Source organism: Megascapheus bottae, chromosome 36 (genome assembly GCF_031878675.1).
Source record: "Megascapheus bottae isolate mThoBot1 chromosome 36, mThoBot2.hap1, whole genome shotgun sequence".
Classification (NCBI taxonomy): Eukaryota; Metazoa; Chordata; class Mammalia; order Rodentia; family Geomyidae; genus Megascapheus; species Megascapheus bottae.
Genome location: NC_143544.1, coordinates 6,462,146 through 6,482,627, shown reverse-complemented (window position 1 = coordinate 6,482,627; position 20,482 = coordinate 6,462,146). Strand labels below are relative to the sequence as shown.

General features: G+C 67.7%; 5 protein-coding genes across 23 annotated transcripts in view; 2 read left to right on the top strand and 3 right to left on the bottom strand.

The window, feature by feature from the left end:
- Mapk8ip3 (mitogen-activated protein kinase 8 interacting protein 3) overlaps positions 1-6,166 on the top strand; it is a 31,428-nt gene extending 25,262 nt beyond the window's left edge. For all 15 annotated transcript variants that reach the window (XM_090324929.1, XM_090324926.1, XM_090324923.1 and 12 more), the window contains 19 exons: positions 829-959; positions 1,112-1,168; positions 1,260-1,430; positions 1,541-1,667; positions 1,890-1,985; positions 2,097-2,246; positions 2,862-3,027; positions 3,512-3,694; positions 3,774-3,963; positions 4,063-4,182; positions 4,255-4,335; positions 4,424-4,491; positions 4,573-4,721; positions 4,869-5,040; positions 5,111-5,224; positions 5,368-5,406; positions 5,496-5,675; positions 5,747-5,896; positions 5,986-6,166. In XM_090324929.1, coding sequence (XP_090181055.1) covers positions 829-959; positions 1,112-1,168; positions 1,260-1,430; positions 1,541-1,667; positions 1,890-1,985; positions 2,097-2,246; positions 2,862-3,027; positions 3,512-3,694; positions 3,774-3,963; positions 4,063-4,182; positions 4,255-4,335; positions 4,424-4,491; positions 4,573-4,721; positions 4,869-5,040; positions 5,111-5,224; positions 5,368-5,406; positions 5,496-5,675; positions 5,747-5,896; positions 5,986-6,107 — 2,466 coding nt within the window. In that variant the 3' untranslated portion in view covers positions 6,108-6,166. The remainder of the gene's footprint in view (positions 1-828; positions 960-1,111; positions 1,169-1,259; positions 1,431-1,540; positions 1,668-1,889; positions 1,986-2,096; positions 2,247-2,861; positions 3,028-3,511; positions 3,695-3,773; positions 3,964-4,062; positions 4,183-4,254; positions 4,336-4,423; positions 4,492-4,572; positions 4,722-4,868; positions 5,041-5,110; positions 5,225-5,367; positions 5,407-5,495; positions 5,676-5,746; positions 5,897-5,985) is intronic.
- Positions 6,167-7,326: 1,160 nt separating this feature from the next.
- Positions 7,327-8,346, bottom strand: Nme3 (NME/NM23 nucleoside diphosphate kinase 3). 3 transcript variants are annotated; one of them, XM_090324915.1, is made up of 5 exons: positions 8,163-8,346; positions 7,953-8,083; positions 7,772-7,873; positions 7,598-7,710; positions 7,390-7,522 (listed from the first exon to the last, which is right to left on the bottom strand). In XM_090324915.1, exons 1-5 carry the CDS (start codon positions 8,344-8,346, stop codon positions 7,405-7,407), a joined length of 648 nt encoding a protein of 215 aa, XP_090181041.1. In that variant the 3' UTR covers positions 7,390-7,404. The 3 variants fall into 3 exon arrangements, with proteins under 3 accessions (XP_090181040.1, XP_090181041.1, XP_090181042.1); XM_090324914.1 differs by having other exon boundaries at positions 7,327-7,522; positions 7,598-7,873; XM_090324916.1 differs by lacking the exon at positions 7,772-7,873.
- Positions 8,319-9,349, bottom strand: Mrps34 (mitochondrial ribosomal protein S34). Its single transcript, XM_090324917.1, has 3 exons — positions 9,014-9,349; positions 8,892-8,934; positions 8,319-8,804 (listed from the first exon to the last, which is right to left on the bottom strand). Exons 1-3 carry the CDS (start codon positions 9,323-9,325, stop codon positions 8,440-8,442), a joined length of 720 nt encoding a protein of 239 aa, XP_090181043.1. The 5' UTR covers positions 9,326-9,349; the 3' UTR covers positions 8,319-8,439.
- A 54-nt stretch (positions 9,350-9,403) lies between these two features.
- Positions 9,404-13,516, top strand: Eme2 (essential meiotic structure-specific endonuclease subunit 2). Its single transcript, XM_090324690.1, has 9 exons — positions 9,404-9,968; positions 10,046-10,176; positions 10,369-10,464; positions 10,970-11,061; positions 11,265-11,340; positions 11,460-11,575; positions 11,671-11,860; positions 12,033-12,229; positions 13,436-13,516. Exons 1-8 carry the CDS (start codon positions 9,404-9,406, stop codon positions 12,201-12,203), a joined length of 1,437 nt encoding a protein of 478 aa, XP_090180816.1. The 3' UTR covers positions 12,204-12,229; positions 13,436-13,516.
- On the bottom strand, positions 12,579-20,395 carry Spsb3 (splA/ryanodine receptor domain and SOCS box containing 3). 3 transcript variants are annotated; one of them, XM_090324912.1, is made up of 7 exons: positions 20,325-20,395; positions 19,448-19,585; positions 14,093-14,270; positions 13,796-13,983; positions 13,620-13,737; positions 13,413-13,538; positions 12,579-13,341 (listed from the first exon to the last, which is right to left on the bottom strand). In XM_090324912.1, the coding sequence occupies exons 2-7, from the start codon at positions 19,571-19,573 to the stop codon at positions 13,001-13,003; spliced, it is 1,077 nt and encodes a 358-aa protein (XP_090181038.1). In that variant the 5' UTR covers positions 19,574-19,585; positions 20,325-20,395; the 3' UTR covers positions 12,579-13,000. The 3 variants fall into 3 exon arrangements, with proteins under 3 accessions (XP_090181038.1, XP_090181036.1, XP_090181037.1); XM_090324910.1 differs by lacking the exon at positions 20,325-20,395 and adding an exon at positions 19,746-19,945; XM_090324911.1 differs by lacking the exon at positions 20,325-20,395 and adding an exon at positions 19,746-19,945 and having other exon boundaries at positions 13,620-13,722.
- Between the last annotated feature and the right edge of the window lie 87 nt (positions 20,396-20,482).

The following is a 20,482-nucleotide window of genomic DNA, read 5'->3' as shown; positions in this document are numbered from 1 at the left end:
TCCCGGCCCTCCTCTTTAAAGTTACGTCTTGGTGGTGTAAGTTTTGAACTCCAGGGCTCGAGCTGGCTTAGATGTATGTCCTGTCACTTCCTCTCTGGTCACTTGACAGGACTCCTGAGGAAAGCCCTGCACAGCCTGAGCACAGGGGCTGCTCTAAGATCCGCCCTGTGCCCCCAGAACAGACTGCCAAGCATGGCCTGTCCTCCTATGGCCTCCTTCTTTAGGGTAGCAGCCTCCACCTCTCTGTCCACCTGCTCCATCACGGGGGACATGGGGAGGATAGAGCAAGTGATCTGGAAAAAACAAAGTCACAGAGGGCCAAGCATAACCAGCTGAGCCCCTGCAGTAAATCGTGGTTTCCCTTTGGGAAGTGTCACACCGCTTTCATTTTGGTTGTCCCTGTTTCTGTCTCAACACTTCCAGATCACATTTTTCCTGAAAATTCCATCCTCCTTAACAGGCATGGAAATGCTATCGAGTCTTTTTTTTTTTTTTTAAACAATTGGTTTCCATTAAAGATGGCCGCATTTAATCACCTTTGGCTTGTGGGCTCCAGGGGCTCACTCCTGGAGAGGTGGAAATCTGGAGGGAGGTTGCTGCTGGAAGCGTCACCCAGCTACCTGGGGTGGTCCCCTCAGTTAGAAGTGATGTTCTAGAGAGCGCCAGCCCTGGCGGGCAGGCGGGCTTTCCACTCCCCTCTTCCGGGGCTGTACCCCATTGAAGCCGCCCCCATCTGGAGGCCCTGCCCAGCCCCCACACGGCAGGAAATGAGCCCTGTGAATGGCCCGCCCCCATTGGCATGGACCAAAGTGCCTGTCCCCTTCCTAGGACAAAATCCCCATGGCCCAGCGCCGCCGCTTTACACGGGTGGAGATGGCTCGGGTGCTCATGGAGCGCAACCAGTACAAGGAGCGGCTCATGGAGCTGCAGGAGGCGGTGAGGTGGACAGAGATGATCAGGTGGGTCCCAGAGCTGACCTCCCCTCTCCACGTGGGGCTGTGCTCACGGAGCCCAGACAGCAGGGCCCGCCGGCCTCCCCTCCCCTTCAAAGAGGCCGCACCCCAGGGCTCCTGGGTGGTCTGGTCCAAGCTGGGTCCTTGCCGCCCCTCAGGGCATCACGGGAGCACCCGTCGGTCCAGGAGAAGAAGAAGTCCACCATCTGGCAGTTGTGAGTGGGCGCCTTGTCTCGGGTGGGCGTCGAGGAAGGCGGGGCCCCGGGACCCGCTGCCCCGCTCTGACCCCTGTGTCTCCCCCGGCAGCTTCAGCCGCCTCTTCAGTTCCTCCTCCAGCCCGCCTCCCGCCAAGCGCTCCTACCCGGCGGTGAACATCCACTACAAGTCCCCCACCACGGCCGGCTTCAGCCAGCGCCGCAGCCACGCCATGTGCCAGATGGCAGCCGGCAGCCGGCCCCTGGAGTTCTTCCCTGACGAGTGAGTGCCCAGCCCAGCCCTCCTGTCCCTCTGCTCCTACAAGGGGGGGAGAAGGCCCCAAAACGGGGCAAACCCTGGCCGGGGACACACAGGCCTCTTGCTCCTCCCAGCGACTGCACGTCCTCGGCGCGGCGCGAGCAGAAGCGGGAGCAGTACCGCCAGGTTCGGGAGCACGTGCGCAATGACGACGGGAGGCTGCAGGCCTGCGGCTGGAGTCTGCCTGCCAAGTACAAGCAGGTGCATGGGCCAGAGCAGCTGGCACGGGGGACTAGGCTGGGGTGGGTGGCCCACCGGAGCAGAGCCCAGCTCTGCAGGTGGACAGGCCGGGTGGGTACCATGCTTCAGTCTAGCCGCTGCTGCTAGGGCCTGGAGAGGCAGGCCCTACCCAGTGTGTGCTGCAGAGGAGCCGGAGGATGGCGCCCCGCCCCTGACACACCGTGCCTCCCTGCCCTGTTGCAGCTGAGCCCCAACGGGGGCCAGGAGGACACTCGGATGAAGAACGTGCCCGTGCCAGTGTACTGCCGCCCGCTGGTAGAGAAGGACCCTACCATGAAGGTGAGCCCGGAGGAGCGTGCCCAGCCCAGCCGAGCCGAGGGGGGTTGGCGTGCTCGGCAGCCCTCGGGGCCAGCGGGGAGCTGCGTCCCGAGCCCGTGCACTGTCCTGCAGCTGTGGTGTGCCGCCGGCGTGAACCTGAGCGGGTGGAAGCCCCGTGAAGAGGACAGTTCCCAGCCAGCTCCCGGGCGCGACCCTCTAACCTGTGACCGGGAAGCGGAGGGCGAGCCCAAGAGCGAGCACACGTCCCCTGAGAAGAAGAAGGTCCGCGGGCCGCCGTGTTCCCAGCTTCCTGCGGGGGGCGGGGGGTCCCCTCATTGCCTTCTGGTCCTCACCAGCCACCAGGGACAGGAGCATTGTCCTAGAGTGTGCCACACAACCACCCGGGGTTGACATACATGTGCCCCCAGCTTGACCAGGGGTAGGCACCTAACCTCTCAGAGCTCATGGTCTGCCTCCTGGAATCCATCAGTAGATGTGGTTCAGAGTTCTGGGCAGAGCCCCAGGAGGTCAGCTGCACTGGAGCTGGAGTCAAGGGTACATTCTGTAATGCCCCGGGAGACACAGTGACACATAGCTGCTGGGTTGCCCGTAAGTTCAGGAGCCAACCTGGGTGCGGTGGCTCACGCCTGTAATCCTAACTGCTTGGGAGGCTGAGATCTGAGGATCAAGGTTCAAAGCCAGCCTAGGCACTAAAGTCCATGAGACTTTTCAATTAACTACTCGAAAACCTGGAATGGCGCCGTGGTGAAGAGCTAGGGCAGTAGCCTTGAGCTGAAGAGCTTGGGGACAGCGCCCAGGCCCAGGGCTCAGGCCCCATGACCCACAACAACAAAAAACTTTGAGGAGCTGGCCTTCACCCCCTCTCCTGTGTGACAGGCCAAGGAGGTGCCCGAGACGGACGCCCCCTCCAGCCGCGTGTGGATTCTCACCAGCACCCTCACCACCAGCAAAGTGGTGATCATCGATGCCAACCAGCCTGGCACGGTCGTGGACCAGTTCACCGTCTGCAACGCCCACGTCCTGTGCATCTCCAGCATCCCCGGTGAGCCTGGCCTGCCCTGCCCCCTTGAGGCTGGCACTTGGAAGACGAGGGGCCGCCTTCCACTGAAGGCTGGCTGGGACCACTAGCGAACAGGTGTGAAAGGCCTGGGTGCCAGAAGTAAGTGGATGCTGACCCTGGCTGGGCCAGTGGGTTCAGCAGAAGCCTCTGGGGGCCTCACGGGCCCCGCTCCCTCTTCAGCAGCCAGCCCATGACATCTGGGCTAAGGACCAGGTGATGAAGGCCTGTGGGCCTCTGCTGTGACATCTTGGCTGAGACACCCTAAGCTCCCTAGATCCACCACCTGTCACGTTATCAGCCTTTGGTGTTGTGAACCTGAACCTCGCGGGAGCCAGCTTCCTGGATGCGGGGTGGAGCTGGACTGGCCGGGACACTGGGTGGCCGCCTCTCCCCCTGCCGCCCTGCCCCTGCCGCCCTGCCCCTGCACTGTGATGGGCTAACAGGCGGGCCATGCCTCTTTCCCCAGCGGCCAGCGACAGTGACTACCCCCCAGGGGAGATGTTCCTGGACAGCGGCGTGAACCCTGAGGACTCAGGCACCGACGGCGTGCTGGCTGGCATCACCCTGGTGGGGTGTGCCACCCGCTGCAACGTGCCACGGAGCAACTGCTCCTCCCGAGGGGACACTCCAGTGCTGGACAAAGGCCAGGGTGAGCTTCGGGCAGCCACTCTCCCCCTACCCCTTGCCTTCCACCTCTCCCCTGCCACGCTCACCCTCTCCTTCCGTAGGGGAGGTGGCAACCACGGCCAACGCCAAGGTCAACCCATCCCAATCCACGGAGGAAGCCACGGAAGCCACCGAGGTGCCAGACCCTGGGCCCAGCGAGCCGGAGACCACTGCGGCTCGGCCTGGGCCCCTCACAGAGCATGTTTTCACCGACCCGGCGCCCCCCCCACCTTCCAGCACCCAGCCTGCCAGGTAGGCTCGGCGGGCCCGGGAGATGTGGGCAGAGGGGAGGCTGTCGGGGCAGCCGGGCTCGGGGCTGGCCACCCTGGCGCTGCCACGTCCTCTCCACAGTGAGGATGGGCCGGAGCCGGGTGTCAGCAGTGCGCAGCCCCAGCCGGAGCCCAGCGGGGAGGCCTCGGCGTCCACCAGCAGTGCCGCACCCACCATGTGGCTGGGAGCCCAGAACGGCTGGTAGGCCAGGCCCAGGCGGGGGCCGGGGGGTCCTTGCATGTGCGCACCCCTGCTTACCAGCCCTCCCCGCAGGCTCTATGTGCACTCAGCTGTGGCCAACTGGAAGAAGTGTCTGCACTCCATCAAGCTGAAGGACTCGGTGCTGAGCCTGGTGTATGTGGCCCCGGCCCAGGCCTGGGTGTCCGGAGGGGCCTGCCGGGGCCTCTCGGGCTCCACCTAGCGTGCTGTCTTCCTGCTCCAGGCATGTCAAAGGCCGCGTGTTGGTGGCCCTGGCAGACGGGACTCTAGCCATCTTCCACCGCGGTGAAGGTGAGACCTGAGATGGGTCCTGGGCTCCCTCCCACCCCACCCCACCCCCGCCAGGCCTAAGTGGCCCTGGGCTCTCTCCAGACGGCCAGTGGGACCTGAGCAACTACCACCTGATGGACCTGGGCCACCCACACCACTCCATCCGCTGCATGGCCGTGGTGTACGACCGCGTCTGGTGTGGCTACAAGAACAAGGTGCACGTCATCCAGCCCAAGACCATGCAGATCGAGGCAAGTGCCTGCAGCGTGGGGTGGGCAGGCCCCGGTACGCCCCCCTCCCCCCCAGCTGTGCGTGCACAGCTGGAGACGGGAGGGGTGTCGCAGGCATCTCCCCTCCCTCGGCCCCTGCCCTGTTAATGGGCTGCTGTGGTCCCACAGAAGTCGTTCGACGCTCACCCGAGGCGGGAGAGCCAAGTGCGGCAGCTGGCGTGGATCGGGGACGGGGTGTGGGTGTCCATCCGCCTGGACTCCACCCTGCGGCTCTACCACGCCCACACCCACCAGCACCTGCAGGACGTGGACATCGAGCCCTACGTCAGCAAGATGCTGGGTGAGGCGCCGTGCCGTGTGGGGCTCAGGCACCCCCGGGGCCAGGCTGACCTTCTCCCTGTCCCCCCCAGGGACCGGCAAGCTGGGCTTCTCCTTTGTACGCATCACGGCCCTGCTCATCGCAGGCAACCGCCTCTGGGTGGGCACCGGCAACGGGGTGGTCATCTCCATCCCCCTGACTGAGAGTGAGTGGCCCTCCCTCCTCCAGGCGGGGGTGGGGGGACAAACGCGGGGGATGGGTGCTTAAAGGGCAGGGCCCGGTGGGCTGTGCACCCTGAGACCACACCGGGATTGGGAGCCAAGCAGCCTTTCCGCCTCTCCTCCTCAGCTGTGGTCCTGCACCGTGGCCAGCTCCTGGGACTGCGAGGTAAGTCCTCTAGCATGCTCTGCTCCTCCGTCCTGTCCTCCCTCTAGACGTGAGGTGGCTCTGCCCTCCTCCTCCTCCTCTGTCTCTAGCCAACAAGACGTCCCCCACGTCTGGGGAGGGGACCCGCCCGGGGGGCGTCATCCACGTGTACGGGGACGACGGCAGTGACCGGTCAGCCAGCAGCTTCATCCCGTACTGCTCCATGGCCCAGGCCCAGCTGTGCTTCCACGGGCACCGAGACGCCGTCAAGTTCTTCGTGTCTGTGCCAGGTGAGGGGCAGCCCACATCCGCTTTGTCTCGGCCCCACCGCACTTAGCTGAAGCCCCTCTGTCTTCCACAGGGAACGTGCTGGCCACCCTCAATGGCAGTGTGCTGGACAGTCCCACAGAGGGCCCCGGGCCTGCCCTGCCGCCCGTGGAGGCCGAGGGCCAGAAGCTGAGGAACGCACTGGTGCTGAGTGGGGGGGAAGGGTACATTGACTTCCGCATTGGTGAGTGGGTGCCGGCCGAGGACTGGGTGGGGGGCGGGGGGGTCTGGTGATGGCCCAAGGCCCCATGCTCACAGCTGCAAACCCTCCAGGGGATGGAGAGGATGACGAGACGGAGGACGGCGCAGGGGACGTGAGCCAGGCGAAGGCCGTGCTGTCCAAGGCTGAGCGCAGCCACATCATTGTGTGGCAGGTGTCCTACACCCCCGAGTGAGGCCCTGCCAGGCACGATGCCAACCTGTACATAGGACCCCCGTCCGCCTGCTCCCGCCCACCCCCGGGTGGCCAGACCCCCCCCCCCTTCTGACCTCTCAACGTGCAGCTTTCACCTGAGGCCCGGCCCTGACGGCAGGGAGGTGATGGGGCACTGGCGGTGGGGAGGGGAGGCCCCTCTGCAGCTCCACCCCAGCAGCGCCCAGATAGCGCCCAGCCCGGTCTCCTCCAGTCCACGGGCACCTCAGAGCCTGCGCAGGGCCCTGCTCCAGCTCTCCTGGAGGAGGATGGGCTTTGCATGCCGTCCTGGGGTGGGGCCCTTGTTCCACAATGGCCTAGCCACCGTCCTAAACCCAGAGAGAGGGGCCTGGCTGCTCAAGTACCTGGACCCCAGCCCATCTTCTCTGGCTTTCCCATCCCAAGCCTGCTTCCTTTGCCCCACTGGGCTCTGCCCATATCTGGCATGAAAGCTCAGGTAGGGGCCACTGCTGCCCAAGATGCACCAGACACTCCAATCTCACCGGACCTGGGCTGCCAGCCCTCCATGACCTCTTCCCAGGCTCCTGGCACAGGCCTCACCGGGGAGGAGCAGAACCCGGCGTCCTACCCCTCCTAGAAGCCCCTTGGGTGGAATTCTCAGGCTGCCAAGGCAGGCCCAGGCCTCAGGAAGAAGGGGAGGCCAGGGGCCTCCCCAGGGTCAGTCCTAGGATGCAGGCTCAGGGTGGTGGGGTGCAGAGCTCCTGGGCCTGCCTCCTGCTCGGGCTCCAGCGTCCAGACACAGACACGTACTAAGTGCCTAGGGCTGCCTTCTGCAGCCTGCTCCCCGGGGAGAGCCACGAGGACAGGCTGCTGAGCAGAGGCCGGGCCTGAGGACTGTGAGGGCGGGGGGAGTGGGCTGCCGGCCTCCACCCTCCCGGACCCAGGCCCTATCCCTGCTCTGGCGGCCCTGCCATCCACCCTCCCACCAGAGAAGCACAGATAGCAGGGAGCTGTCCCTGGAGCCCAGCTGGCTGTGGCAGGCTGCAGGCGTCCCCCGCTGCCCTGCCACCTCTCCACTGTGATGTTTGTCCTTTGTCTGTTCCTGCAGGAGCGCGAGGTGACTGGGGTGAGCGGGTGGGGGCAGCTGGAGGGAGGGGCCGGGTGCGATTCTCCTCAGGCTTTGGCCCTGCAAGTGAACCCACATATCTGCCCTGTATGTATTAAATAAACGTCTCCACACCGTGCGTCCGCGTCCCGAGATCCACTTGTGTTTGCAGTTTATTAGGGACCAAGCCCGAGGAGGAGGCTGGGGGCGGCGGCTACTCGCGCAGCCAGTGCGCGGCGCTGTCCTCCCAGCACAGCAGCTCGTCGGCGCGGAACCACAGCGCGATCTCCCGGCGGGCGCTCTCCGGCGAGTCGCTGCCGTGGATCACGTTCCTGCGCGGCAGGGACGCGCTGAGCGGGGCCGGGGCGGCCGGGACGCGGGGCGGGGCCGGGGCGGGCGCCACTTACTTGCCGGCCTCCACGCAGAAGTCGCCGCGGATGGTGCCGGGCGAGGCGTCGGCCGGGTCGGTGGCCCCGATGAGCGCCCTCGAGGCGCGCACCACGTCCAGCCCCTGCCACACCTGCGGGCGCGCGGGTCAGCGCGGGGAGGCCCGGGCCGCCCGCCCCGCCCCCCCCACTCACCATGGCCACCACGGGGCCCGAGCGCATGTGCTCCACCAGGCGGCCGAAGAAGGGGCGTCCGCGCAGCTCGGCGTAGTGCTCGCGCAGCAGCTCCTCCGAGGCCTGCGGGGAGGCGGCTGCGCCAGCGCCCCGGGCCGGCCGCCCCGCCCGCCCGCCCGCCCCACCTGCGCCCCCGCCCCACCTGCACCAGCTTCAGGGCCACCAGCTTGAAGCCCTTCCGCTCGAAGCGCCGCACCACCTCGCCCACCAGCCGCCGCTGCACGCCGTCGGGCTTCACGGCCAGGAACGTGCGCTCCTGCGCGGCAGCCTGGGCTGCGGGAGCGGCGTCGGGAGCGGCGTCAGGCCCCGGCCGCCCCGGCCCCGGCCCCGGCCCGGCCCCGCCCGCGCTCACCCGCCGGGAAGAGGTTGGCGAAGATGGTCAGCACCAGGCAGATCATGGCGGCGGCGGGGCGGAGCCTCCCGGACCGGACGCGCAGGCGCCGATCGCCCGGACGCCGGGGACCCGGGGCGCGGCCGCCCCTCCCCACGGAAAGAAACCACAGCCCAGGCCACTCGGAGCGTTTATTCCGGCTCATGCGCCCGGAGGAGGCGACCCGCCGCCCGCTGCCCCGGGGCCGCGCTGAGGGCAGCGAGGCCTCCCGTCTCCGCCAAAGTTCAGGGCCTCCGAGTCAGAGGCGGGCGCCGCGGCCCGGCCGGGCCACCCCGCGCCCCCCGCCGTCAGGCCGGGGCGCCCTCGGCTCGCGGCCCCGGCCGGGGCCTCCGTTGGCCCGGGGCTCCACTCGGGCGGGGTAATCCCAGGCGGCCTCCCGCGCCCGCTCGAGGCTCAGCAGCGGCTCCTCGGCGCTGGGGTCCCCGCTCTTCCGCCTGTCGGCCAGGATCATGGCCCGGAGGAGGGGCGGGTAGGGCACCGAGCGCGCGCTGGGCTCGGGGGCCGGCGGGGCCGCGGTGAAGGCCGCCTCCTCGTGCTTGGGCACCAGCCGCCAGTCGTGGTACATGACGTGCTCGATCTCCCGCGCCCGGCCCTCCGCGTGCCCTGCGGACGGCGGACGGGCGCGTCAGGGGCGCGGGCCGGGCCGCCGCCCGCCCGTCACCCGTCGCCGCGCGCCTGCCCCGGCCTTACCCTTGAAGGTCAGGACGCCCCAAGCCTTCCCGTGGTCCATGTCCTGCGGAGGAGAGAAGGGCCGGGCTCAGAGGCGCCGCCCGCTCGGCGGCGGGGCCGAGGGCCGGCGGGCAGGGGCGCACCTGGGCCGTGAAGTCGGGGCGCACGCGCGTGAGGCGCCAGTAGCACGGCTCGTCGTGCTGCCACAGCCAGGACTTGCGCGTCACCAGGCGGCCCAGGCCGAAGCCGGGCAGGCGGGCGAGCAGCGGCAGCAGGCGGCTCTCGCGGCGCACGTCCGCCCAGGCGCGCGCCGGCAGCTGGCGGCCCGAGAGCGGCCGCGTCAGGGACGCGTAGTCCAGGGCGTAGCGCTGCGAGTCCCGCGGCCGGCTCCGCTCCTCGCGCAGGGCGCGCACGCGGCGGGCCAGCTCGGCGATCAGCCGCGGCTTGCGCGCCATGGCGCCTCCGAGCCCCGCCGGAAGTCGCGTTTCCCAGGCTCACCCGAGCCGGAAGTGGGCGCCGAGGGAGGCGGGGCCATGGCGGAGTCCCGGCTCGCGGGGGCCTCGGGCTCCCTCCGGGGCCGCGACCGCGACGGGGGGCCGGGACCGCGGCGGGCCGCCACCTGGGAGATCTCTGACTCGGACACCGAGAGCGCGGAGGCCGAGGCCGGGGAGCGCAGGGCCAAGGCCGGGGAGCGCAGGGCAGCCGGGGCCGGGGAGCGCAGGGCAGCCGAGGCCGGGGAGCGCGGGGCCGAGGCCGGGGAGCGCGGGGCCGAGGCCGGGGAGCGCGGGGCCGAGGCCGGGGAGCGCGGGGCAGAGGCCGGGGAGCGCAGGGCAGCCGGGGCCCGGGAGCGCAGGGCCGAAGCCGGGGAGCGCAGGACCGCCGGGGCCCGGGAGCGCAGGGCCGCCGGGGCCAGGGATCGCGGGGCCGAGGCCGGGGAGCGCAGGGCAGCCGGGGCCCGGGAGCGCAAGGCAGAGGCCGGGGAGCGCAGGGCCGCCGGGGCCCAGGAGCGCAGGGCCGAGGCCGGGGAGCGCAGGGCGGCGGCCCTGGCTCCTCGTCCCGAACGAGTCCTTAGGAGCCTGGTGGTGTGCGTGGACCCAGGTGTGGCGCCGTGCGGGGGGGCGGGGCGGCCTGGCCCTGGCGGGGAAGGAGCGGTGACCAGCTGTCCTCCCGTCCAGCCGTCCTGGAAGACGCTGGCGCCGACATCCTGATGGAGGCCCTGGGCGCGCTGGGCTGTGAATGCCGCATCGAGCCGCAGCGCCTGGCCCGCAGCCTGAGGTGGAGCCGAGGGTCCCCGGACCCCCGTTCCGTGAGTGTCTCCCACCTGCCCAGCATGGGGGAGAGGGTCCCGCCAGTGCACCCGCAGACAGTCTGGGGGCGGAGTCCTGGGGGGCCTGCGCTTGGCTGCAGCCGCGGGGCGGCCTGCCGGGCGTCAGGCCGGGCAGTGTGGACAGAGGACCTGCAAGTGTGGGCAGCAGCCCCCCCCCCCGGGTCCCCACAGGTGCCCTCTGAGGTGCCAGCTGGAGATGAGCAGGAACTGCTGCTGATGCTGTTGCAGCCCCGGGAGTTTCTGCTGGGCGTCGCCCAGATGACCCAGGTACTGCGGAGAAGACGTCTTTCCTTTGCACTGTGGGGCTGAGTTCCCAGGGACAGGCTGGAGCACCTGTCCCGTCGGGAGCTGAGGGTGACATGAGGAAGCCTGCCGGGTGCTAGCTCAGGCGCCTCAGGAGGGAGCGGGGAGTCGGGAGGTAAACCCTGGAGAGGGCCGAGTTGGAAGTGTCCAGGCAGAAGCACTGCTAGCCGGGACCAGGAGAAAGCCTTCCTTGGTGGCTCAGTAGCCTTGACCAATGGAGAAACCACATGATTCAGTTCAGCCGCTCGTGGCCCAGGGTCTGAGGGCGAGCATGGGTTGAGCATCTGCTCAGGTACAGCTGAGTCTAGGAAGGAGGAGCCCCCTCCCTTCTTCCAGAACTGGGGCATGGCTAGGCACTCGAAGGCCTCCTTGGCCTATATGGGGGTGGCGGCGAGCACAGAATTTGCGTTCTGCTGAGAGCTGGTAAGGACTGCAGCCCCCAGGCCGACACGCATGCTCCCGCTCTCAGGTCTCAGGCCTACCTTCCTCAGTGCCCTGGATCTCTCCTGAGAGCCCCAGCCGCCCCTACCTGGCTGTCATCGGCCTGGATGCCTACCTGTGGTACCCATGACCTAACACCCAGCTGGGCCCGCAGGGAAAAGAGGGCGGGTGCCTCAGGGTCTGCACGCCCACTGCCCTGCACAAGCCACACAGAGGCTGCCACAGAAACCACCAGGGCTGTGTGCCCAGAGAGTACCCAGACACCCAGCCACCGGGGCCGGGGGGCCAGGGGGCTGCGGATCTGGAAAGTTGCTTTTGCTTAGGTCTCAACATGCCCAGCCAGAGAACCCAGCAGGGGCCCGGCAGGAGGCTGCCATTGGCTGGCCTGAGGTGGAAGAGGTGAGTGGCAGCCTGAGCTGGGTGAGCTGGCCTTGGCTCTGACCACTGGCTCTGCGGACAGTTAGGTAGAACTGGGGTTCCACAGGGCGCCTAGCACCCCTCCCTCTCACCCTCCCTAGGCCCTCGTGCTCCTGCAGCTCTTGGCGGACACGGGCGTGCTGCTGGTGGGCTCTTGGCAGGAGCTGAGCCAGCACCTGTGCTCCCTCACTAAAGCCCTGGCCCAGCGGCCCTGCAAGTAAGGGGGGGACTCGTGAGGGAGGGGTGCAGTGCGGGCTCTGCTGAGCCGGCTGCAGAGGGGGTTCTGAAGCCTCTCCGGTCTCCTCCGATCAGGCAGAACCGAGACGTCCAGGCCTTTGCCTTCTGCACCGCAGGGCGCTGGGCCTCGGGCCAAAGAGTAGCCAGAGATGGCTGTGGACTCCGGGGAGTGTGGTGGAGGCAGATCAGGCAATTCAACCGCGGCAGCCCGGCAGTGGCTGAGGCTGTGGTCACCGCCTTCCCCGCGCCCCGCCTGCTGCAGGAGGTGAGGCTTCCCCGGCCTTCCCCGCCCCGCCTGCTGCAGGAGGTGAGGCTTCCCCGGCCTTCCCCGCGCCCCGCCTGCTGCAGGAGGTGAGGCTTCCCCGGCCTGCTCCACTCCCCAGCGCAGGCCCCGTCCCCAGGGCCGCCCTGCCCATGCACGTCTATGCCCGCCACAGGCCCTCACTGCCTGCAGCACACAGCAGGAGCGCCTGCGCCTCCTGGCCAACCTCCCCGTGGACACCCCAGGCGGCGGGCGCCCTCACAGGGTGGGCCCCGACCTCGCCCGCCGCCTCTGCCTCTTCCTGAGCACTGCCAACCCCGACCTCCTGCTGGACCTGGGATCCTGACCATGCCCACAGGACCACTGCAGCCTGTGAGCAACACAGACCGCTCCGTGTGTGGGGTGTGTGTGTGTGTGTGTACACGTGCGAGCATGCACTCTCACACAATTAACCAGACCTGGCTGGCAGGCAGGCAGGCAGGCAACGAGGTGAGACCCAGCACGCCTTTACAGCCTGGTATAAACTTGGGCCCACTGTCACGCCAAGGAGGTGAGGGATGGCAGAGAGCCAGAGGCCTTGCCACTGGCCACGGGAGCCTCGTGAAGGCAGTCAGGAGATAGGGCAGTACCCACATGCATAGCCCCACAGAGACTTGTGGGGGAGCTGTCTGAGAAGAGCCTGCCCTCCCGCGCTGGACCCCCAAAGGAAAAGCACAGGTACTGGGCTACCAGGCCTGGCGGGCTCTTTAATCTTACAGTGAGACGGCAACTCCGTCGGCTGCAGGTGTTGGCAGCCCCTGCTCAGAGCAGTGGGCAGCATGCAAGTCAGAGAAACTGAGGCCGAGAGGCTGGGAGTCTGTGAGGTGGAAGAGCTGAGCTCCACGGGCCCGTGCCTGGTCGGCGCGGAGGGAGGCTCCGGGGCAGGGGCGCTGCCTTCCCACCGAGCATGGGCAGCAGGGTGGCCCGGCACATTGGCGGTGTGTCCCTGGAGGTCCCAGAGGAAAAAAACTGTCCCAGCCTCGGGCCAAGTGGGGACAACCCCAGACAGAGCTGGGCCCAGCTCCCCCGTCGCCTGCTGCCCGGGAAGGGCCTGGAGGAGAGCGCGGCAGTGCAAGCCAAGAAGGCAGGGTGCCCTGGAGGAGGTCAGGTCCGCCGGCAGCGCTTCCTCTGGCAGGGCCTGGTGTCCGGGCAAGGGCTGGGCACAGCCGTGCTGGACGGGGGTGAGGGGGGCTGGCGGTGGCTGCAGCTCATGCTCAGGACCCAGCCCAGCTTGTTGTGCAGCACCTGCTTGAGCCCGGGGGGCAGGGGCAGGCCCTCCAGGGTGTCGCCCGAGTCCGGCCGCAGCTGGCGCAGGCGGTAGCAGCACAGGTACTGCAGGGAGGTGGCGCTGGCGCAGGACCGGATCACCTTCATGCTGCTCTTGGCGGCCGTGGAGCACACCATCGGGTAGAAGCGCTTGTTCTGCAGCTGGGTGGCCGCCACGCCTGGGGAAGGCAGGGCCGGGTGAGCGGGACGCGGGGGGGGGGGGGGCCCTCCAGCGCCCTGCCGCGCTCACCTATGCACTTCCTGTTCTTGAAGAAGGTGAGCGTGCCGTGCCAGGTGTCCAGGTGCACGCCGATGATGGAGCCCTGGCCGAAGCGCGAGGAGAAGCTGGTCTTGTCACCCTTGTGATGGAGCATCCCTGGGGACACCGGGCGGGGGAGTGAGCCCGAGGGCCCCCGGCCGCCCCCCTGCCCGCCCCACCCACCCCAGCCACACGCACCAGTGTAGGAGAGGCCCCAGCTGTCCTCGTCCCTGCCTAGCAGGCTGCAGAAGGTGTGGTGGTATTTGTCCAGGTCCACGTCGGAAGTGCCGATGCCCACCATCTGGGGACAGGGTGGCTGGCAGAGGGGCCTCGGGCCAGGCCTCTCCACAGCCCCCCTCGGCCGGGTCACTTACCATGTCAGTCCCGTAGACGGGCGAGGTCATCTTGATCTCCCAGAAGTGCTGGCCTTCTCCCAGCTCCTTGGTGCCCCGGATGGCAGCGGTGCCACAGCTGTACTCCATGTGGAAGCTGACCTTTCTCTTGTCACAGCTCAGCAAGGTGGCCGAGGACTTGCTCAGGTCGTCCCACACCCAGTCAAAATCTGAGGCACCAGGAGAGGCCCTCGCTGAGTGCCAGCCCAAGAGCCACCAGGGCCACCGCGGCCCAGCCGCCGCCCGCCCGCCCCCCCCCCCCCCCCCCCCGCTGCTCACGCTCGTCCTCCTCCCCGCAGCGGCAGTCCTTGCTGCGGCGGGTCGGGTGCAGGCTGCTGCAGAATGCGGCCTCGCTCTGGCCCTGGCAGTCACAGAAGGACTCGCCCGTCACAGGCACGGCACTGGGGATGGACGTGGGCAAGGACGAGCACTCCGGGTCAGAATCCGAGTCGCTGTGCTGCAGGGAAGGGCGGGCCTTGTCCAGCTGTGTGCAGCCCCTCCCCCGTCCACGCAGGCCTGCGGCCCTGGCCTCGCCCACATTCTGGAGTCGGGGGCACAGCAGCCCCCTCAGGCCCAAAGCTCTGCAACCACAAAACCCTGGTGGACAATGCATGGCGGTGGGGCCACCGGCTCTGCCCCAGCCTTGCTAGCAGCTCCACGTCTCACGTCAGCCCACGCGTGGCTCTTCACGGAGAGGGCCGCCGCCGTTCAGGACCCTGGCTCCGGTGCTAGACCAGCCTGCCCAGGGCCAGGAGGACAGGATGGCCCCAGCAGCCCCTGCCTCGCCTCCACAGAAGGACACAGAGCCGTGGCCATGCCAGACCCTGCTACCTCTGCCTCTACCTCTGTCTGGCAGCATAGCCTGTGTCCACCTCCATATCCACCGGCCATCTGGGCTCCCTGTGCTGCAATGGTGGGCATTGCACCCTCCTGGCTGGAGGCAGTGAGGGCTGCAAGACAAACTTTCTCAATATCATCACTCGTGAAGCTCTGCTGTCCTGTTCTGTCCTGGTGGGAGGGGCCCAGGCCGGGTGGCGCAGGCAAGTGGGGTGGCAGTCACCATCACGACCAAAGGGAGGAGTGCCAGGGTGGGGCAGGCCCCGGGGACGGCGTAACCATGTGTCCAGAAGCCAACGGGAACGCTGGCCTGCCCGTCAGGACTGTGCCCCTCGCCATCCCCACCAGCCTGCACAGCCTGGAGACTGCCACAGCTGCCAGAAGGGACACCCCAAAACCACAACAAAAGACCCTCGCTGTGGAGGGGGACACTGGCCTTGCTCCTGACCGAGTTCTAGACACGCGAGACTACCCTGGTCAGCCTAACAGTGCCACAAGATCATTCTCCACCTGTCCACCCGGCGCAGTGACCACTCACCACACATCCACACAGCACCGGGACCACTCACCACCCGTCCACAGCGCTGTCATCACTCACCACCTGTCCACATTGTGACCACTCACCACCCGTCCACAGCGCTGGGACCACTCACCACCCGTCCACAGCGCTGTCATCACTCACGACCCGTCCACACAGCGCTGTCACCACTCACCACCCGTCCACACAGCGCTGTCACCACTCACCACCCGTCCACACAGCGCTGTCATCACTCACCACCTGTCCACACTACGATGTGACCACTCACCACCTGTCCACACAGCGCTGTCATCACTGACCACCTGTCCACACAGCGCTGTCAGCACTCACCACCTGTCCACACAGCGCTGTCACCACTCACCACCTGTCCACACGGCACTGTGACCACTCACCACCTGTCCACAGCGCTGTCACCACTCACCACCTGTCCACACAGCGCTGTCACCACTCACCACCTGTCCACACGGCACTGTGACCACTCACCACCTGTCCACACAGCGCTGTCATCACTCACCACCTGTCCACACGGCGCTGTCATCACTCACCACCTGTCCACACGGCGCTGTCATCACTCACCACCTGTCCACACGGCGCTGTCATCACTCACCACCTGTCCACACGGCGCTGTCATCACTCACCACCTGTCCACACGGCGCGGTCATCACTCACCACCTGTCCACACAGCACTGTGACCATTCACCACCCGTCCACAGCGCTGTGACCACTCACCACCTGTCCACACAGCACTGTGACGACTCACCACCAGTCCACACAGCGCTGTCACCACTCACCACCCGTCCACACGGCACTGTCATCACTCACCACCCGTCCACACGGCACTGTGACCACTCACCACCCGTCCACACGGCGCTGTGACCACTCACCACCCGTCCACACGGCGCTGTCATCACTCACCACCCGTCCACACGGCGCTGTGACCACTCACCACCCGTCCACACGGCGCTGTCATCACTCACCACCCGTCCACACGGCGCTGTGACCACTCACCACCCGTCCACGCGGCACTGTGACCACTCACCACCCGTCCACGCGGCGCTGTGACCACTCACCACCCGTCCACGCGGCGCTGTGACCACTCACCACCCGTCCACGCGGCGCTGTGACCACTCACCACCCGTCCACGCGGCGCTGTCACCACTCACCACCCGTCCACGCGGCGCTGTGACCACTCACCACCCGTCCACGCGGCGCTGTGACCACTCACCACCCGTCCACGCGGCGCTGTCACCACTCACCACCCGTCCACGCGGCGCTGTCACCACTCACCACCCGTCCACGCGGCGCTGTCACCACTCACCACCCGTCCACGCGGCGCTGTCCTCACTCACCACCCGTCCACGCGGCGCTGTGACCACTCACCACCCGTCCACGCGGCGCTGTCATCACCCACCACCCGTCCACACGGCGCTGTCATCACCCACCACCCGTCCACACGGCGCTGTGACCACCCACCACCCATCCACACGGCGCTGTGACCACCCACCACCCGTCCACGCGGCGCTGTCACCACTCACCACCCGTCCACGCGGCGCTGTCACCACTCACCACCCGTCCACGCGGCGCTGTCACCACTCACCACCCGTCCACGCGGCGCTGTCATCACTCACCACCCGTCCACACGGCACTGTGACCACTCCCACACGGCGCTGTCATCACTCACCACCCGTCCACACGGCACTGTGACCACTCACCACCCGTCCACACGGCACTGTCATCACTCACCACCCGTCCACACGGCGCTGTCATCACTCACCACCCGTCCACACGGCGCTGTCACCACTCACCACCCGTCCACACGGCGCTGTCATCACTCACCACCTGTCCACACGGCGCTGTCATCACTCACCACCCGTCCACACGGCGCTGTCACCACTCACCACCTGTCCACACGGCACTGTGACCACTCACCACCTGTCCACACAGCGCTGTCATCACTCACCACCTGTCCACATGGCACTGTGACCACTCACCACCTGTCCACACGGCGCTGTCACCACTCACCTGTCCACACAGCGCTGTCACCACTCACCACCTATCCACACAGCGCTGTCATCACTCACCACCTGTCCACACGGCGCTGTCATCACTCACCACCTGTCCACACGGCACTGTCATCACTCACCTGTCCACACAGCACTGTGACCACTCACCACCTGTCCACACGGCGCTGTCACCACTCACCTGTCCACACAGCGCTGTCACCACTCACCACCTATCCACACAGCGCTGTCATCACTCACCACCTGTCCACACAGCGCGGTCATCACTCACCACCTGTCCACACAGCGCGGTCATCACTCACCACCCGTCCACACAGCACTGTGACCACTCACCACCCGTCCACAGCGCTGTGACCACTCACCACCTGTCCACACTGCGATGTGACCACTCACCACCTGTCCACACTGTGATGTGACCACTCACCACCCGTCCACACGGCAGTGTGACCACTCACCACCCGTCCACACGGCAGTGTGACCACTCACCACCCGTCCACGCGGCGCTGTGACCACTCACCACCCGTCCACGCGGCGCTGTGACCACTCACCACCCGTCCACGCGGCGCTGTGACCACTCACCACCCGTCCACGCGGCGCTGTCACCACTCACCACCCGTCCACGCGGCGCTGTCACCACTCACCACCCGTCCACGCGGCGCTGTCACCACTCACCACCCGTCCACGCGGCGCTGTGACCACTCACCACCCGTCCACGCGGCGCTGTCACCACTCACCACCCGTCCACGCGGCGCTGTCACCACTCACCACCCGTCCACGCGGCGCTGTCACCACTCACCACCCGTGCACGCGGCGCTGTCACCACTCACCACCCGTGCACGCGGCGCTGTCCTCACTCACCACCCGTGCACGCGGCGCTGTCCTCACTCACCACCCGTCCACGCGGCGCTGTCCTCACTCACCACCCGTCCACGCGGCGCTGTCCTCACTCACCACCCGTCCACGCGGCGCTGTCCTCACTCACCACCCGTCCACGCGGCGCTGTGACCACTCACCACCCGTCCACGCGGCGCTGTCATCACTCACCACCCGTCCACACGGCACTGTCATCACCCACCACCCGTCCACACGGCGCTGTGACCACCCACCACCCATCCACACGGCGCTGTGACCACCCACCACCCGTCCACACGGCGCTGTCATCACCCACCACCCGTCCACACGGAGCTGTCAGCACTCACCACCTGTCCACAGAACAGTGTTATCACTCACCACCTGTCCACTCAGCACTGTGTCCACTCACCACCCGTCCACACACCACTGTCATCACTCACCACCCGTCCACACGGCGCTGTCATCACTCACCACCCGTCCACGCGGCGCTGTCATCACTCACCACCCGTCCACGCGGCGCTGTCATCACTCACCACCCGTCCACGCGGCGCTGTCATCACTCACCACCCGTCCACGCGGCGCTGTCATCACTCACCACCCATCTACTGCAGGCCCATTAGGTGACAGAGTGCAAGCAGCATGTGTATATCACTGTCAGGCCCAGACACAGCACATCGCACAGCCATGAGCCTATGAGGCAGGGACAGACAAACAGGCTGCTCCAGGCAGGTGGTCAGGACAGGAATGACATATGGCATGACAAGAATGCTGGCCAACCACTCTGGCCCCAGAGGCTCCAGGAAGGTCAGTAAACCCATTGCTTCCAGTTCTCCTCTCTGGCCTGGTGGTCCCACAAAGCTCTCAGAGCAGCCACTTCTAACTTGCCACCAACTAGGATAGATGACAGGACAGGACAGCTGAGAGCTGAGCTGAACTCAGCAGGAGACACCTCAGAGGCCAATGGAGAAGCAGTCTCCCAAGAAAACACGAGGCCTGACCCACTGCCCCACTGAAGCCATCAGCATAGAACCTGTGAACTCCCCAGCAGCCTCTGCCTGGGCTCTCCTGAGCTCAGGGAGCTGGGGGTTGGGGGATCGATCTTCAGGAGTCTCGAGCTCTTACACACACACACACACACACACACACACACGTACTGAACTTGAGGTGAGCAGCGCCTGACTGCGGAACGAGCATCTCCAAAGGCAGAACACAAAACGGTGCGGCCCATCTGACCAGCGCGGCCTCTCCGTACTTGTCAAAGGACGGGCCGGATGGAAGGGCCTGACCCTCCATCCTAGGGGCCCAAGCTGTCCTTTCTGAGACCAGGGAAGCCCTGAAGAGCTGGTGTGCCCCGGAGACCGGCCCGTTCCCCCACTCCCCACCTACCTGGCCATCCGAGTCGTAGCCCCAGTTAGTGGTGCCCGTTAGAGCCACCCCACGGGCGTCAGCATCTCGGCGGGCTGCGCTCAGGACAAAACGCCATGCCCGGCTGCTCCTGGGACGCCTGGCCATGGTGAAGAGGACCTGGAAGAAGACAAGTTCTGAGCCCGGGCGGCAAGCTGCAGTACAGTCCTGCCTCCCCAGCTTGGGCCCCTGGCCCTGGAGCTTTGTGGATACAGGCCCACCCCAAGAAGAACCGCCACGGCCTCCGCAGCTGGCCAAAGAACTCTTCAGAAGCCCCTACCTGACTCCAGTACCCCAGCACCTGGATCAAACCCAGGCAGACGGTGTGGATCAACACCCAGAGGCCCATTACTGCGGGCGTCTCCCAGCCACTGGGAGCCACGCGCCCCTCAGGCACCCCACACCCGACTCGCTCCTCCCCGCTGCCCAGATGGACGAATGGCATCTCCGGCACCTCCACTTCCTCGTGCCAGACGCAGCAATCACCCGCCCGCCGCCCCGCGCCCGCCGCCCGCCGCCCGCCGCCCGCCGCCCGCCGCCCGCCGCCCGCCACCCGCCGCCCCGCGCCCGCCGCCTCCAGCCCGGGCGGCTGGCCATTGTTCTCCGGCTCAGGCCTAGGGCTCCCGTGGCCCTGCGCGCCCCTCCCGGGCCCCACGCCCAGCCCGGGCCGCCCGCGCCCGGCCCCTCCTGGCCCCGGGCCCCCGCGGAGGGGCCGAGCGCTCGGGCCCGCGCCGCCGCCGCCGCCGCGGAACCCACCGGGTCAGGGCGCCCGCGCAGGGCGCGCGGCGGGCGGGCGGCGGCGGGGCCCGGGGCGCGGCCGGCCGGAGCGCGGGGCCCCCCACGCCCCCGGTTCGCGGACCTCCGCTCCGGACGACGCGGCCGGCAGTGATGGATTCCCCCGGCGCCCGCCCGGCTTCCCGCGCACCGCCCCGGGGAAGCAAAGGGCGGCGGGCCCGACCGCCCACAAGGTCAACGCGCCGGGCCGGGGCCGGGGCCGGGCGGGCCGGGGCCGCTCAC

What these genes read in the sequence shown, in the direction of transcription:
- Spsb3 (XM_090324910.1), bottom strand. Translation starts at nt 19,910, where the DNA reads ATGCCATTCGTCCATCTGGGCAGCGGGGAGGAGCGAGTCGGGTGTGGG. An exon ending in TGCTGGGGTACTGGAGTCAG is followed by an intron (nt 19,586 to 19,745) that starts GTAGGGGCTTCT and finishes GTCTTCTTCCAG; the next exon opens with GTCCTCTTCACCATGGCCAG. An exon ending in CCGTCTACGGGACTGACATG is followed by an intron (nt 13,738 to 13,795) that starts GTAAGTGACCCG and finishes CCCCTCTGCCAG; the next exon opens with CCACCCTGTCCCCAGATGGT.
- Nme3 (XM_090324914.1), bottom strand. Translation starts at nt 8,346, where the DNA reads ATGAGCCGGAATAAACGCTCCGAGTGGCCTGGGCTGTGGTTTCTTTCC. An exon ending in TGGCCCTGAAGCTGGTGCAG is followed by an intron (nt 7,874 to 7,952) that starts GTGGGGCGGGGG and finishes GCCTCCCCGCAG; the next exon opens with GCCTCGGAGGAGCTGCTGCG. An exon ending in TTCTGCGTGGAGGCCGGCAA is followed by an intron (nt 7,523 to 7,597) that starts GTAAGTGGCGCC and finishes CCTGCCGCGCAG; the next exon opens with GAACGTGATCCACGGCAGCG.
- Mrps34 (XM_090324917.1), bottom strand. Translation starts at nt 9,325, where the DNA reads ATGGCGCGCAAGCCGCGGCTGATCGCCGAGCTGGCCCGCCGCGTGCGC. An exon ending in GCCCCGACTTCACGGCCCAG is followed by an intron (nt 8,935 to 9,013) that starts GTGCGCCCCTGC and finishes TCTCCTCCGCAG; the next exon opens with GACATGGACCACGGGAAGGC. An exon ending in GGGCGTCCTGACCTTCAAGG is followed by an intron (nt 8,805 to 8,891) that starts GTAAGGCCGGGG and finishes CGCCGTCCGCAG; the next exon opens with GGCACGCGGAGGGCCGGGCG.
- Eme2 (XM_090324690.1), top strand. Translation starts at nt 9,404, where the DNA reads ATGGCGGAGTCCCGGCTCGCGGGGGCCTCGGGCTCCCTCCGGGGCCGC. An exon ending in CTGGCCCAGCGGCCCTGCAA is followed by an intron (nt 11,576 to 11,670) that starts GTAAGGGGGGGA and finishes TCCTCCGATCAG; the next exon opens with GCAGAACCGAGACGTCCAGG. An exon ending in CGCCCCGCCTGCTGCAGGAG is followed by an intron (nt 11,861 to 12,032) that starts GTGAGGCTTCCC and finishes TGCCCGCCACAG; the next exon opens with GCCCTCACTGCCTGCAGCAC.